Below are 524 nucleotides of genomic sequence, written 5' to 3' on the forward strand. Positions count from 1 at the left end.
CTCGAACGATTGTTGGGAAATACATTTAATACTCACTGGAACCATTGCTGGAACCGTTTCCTTGAAAAATATTTCCAACGTTTGGGATGTAATAAGTAGTCGGTATCTCTGCATAAACTCGGGGCTCGTCCAGGCCCAAAAGCTGTTTCCTCGCTTCATAGATGTTGCTGGCGTTACGTTCGATCCCTTTTATAATCACAGAGAGTGTATTCTGTTTCGGTTTGTGCCTCACGTTTATAAACACATCCAGGGATTGCATCAGTTGAGATATATTGTCGGTATCGACCGAGGACATCGAATCCTCGGGAAGATCGAACATGAGAACCAGAGGCAGAGATCCCTGAATAAAAATTTCCTTTGTTTTTTACAACATACGATTTTACGCCACGTTAAATCTATAAACAGGAATGAAAATTATCTGCCCGATGTCATTAACGTACAACTGATAGCTATGCTGTACGTGTGCATACACATACAGAGAGAGAGAGAGAGAGAGAGAGAGAGAGAGAGAGAGAGAGAGAGAG

General features: G+C 42.2%; 1 protein-coding gene across 6 annotated transcripts in view; it reads right to left on the reverse strand.

Annotated features, from left to right (window-relative positions):
• Positions 1–524, reverse strand: part of LOC102672417 (protein bicaudal C homolog 1-B) — a 38,998-nt gene that overhangs the window by 8,360 nt on the left and 30,114 nt on the right. For all 6 annotated transcript variants that reach the window (XM_031513480.1, XM_031513479.1, XM_006621958.2 and 3 more), the window contains one exon: positions 37–340. In XM_031513480.1, the coding sequence (XP_031369340.1) occupies positions 37–340 (304 nt within the window). The remainder of the gene's footprint in view (positions 1–36; positions 341–524) is intronic.

This window comes from Apis dorsata, unplaced genomic scaffold (assembly GCF_000469605.1).
Source record: "Apis dorsata unplaced genomic scaffold, Apis dorsata 1.3 scaffold_651, whole genome shotgun sequence".
Taxonomy (NCBI): Eukaryota; Metazoa; Arthropoda; class Insecta; order Hymenoptera; family Apidae; genus Apis; species Apis dorsata.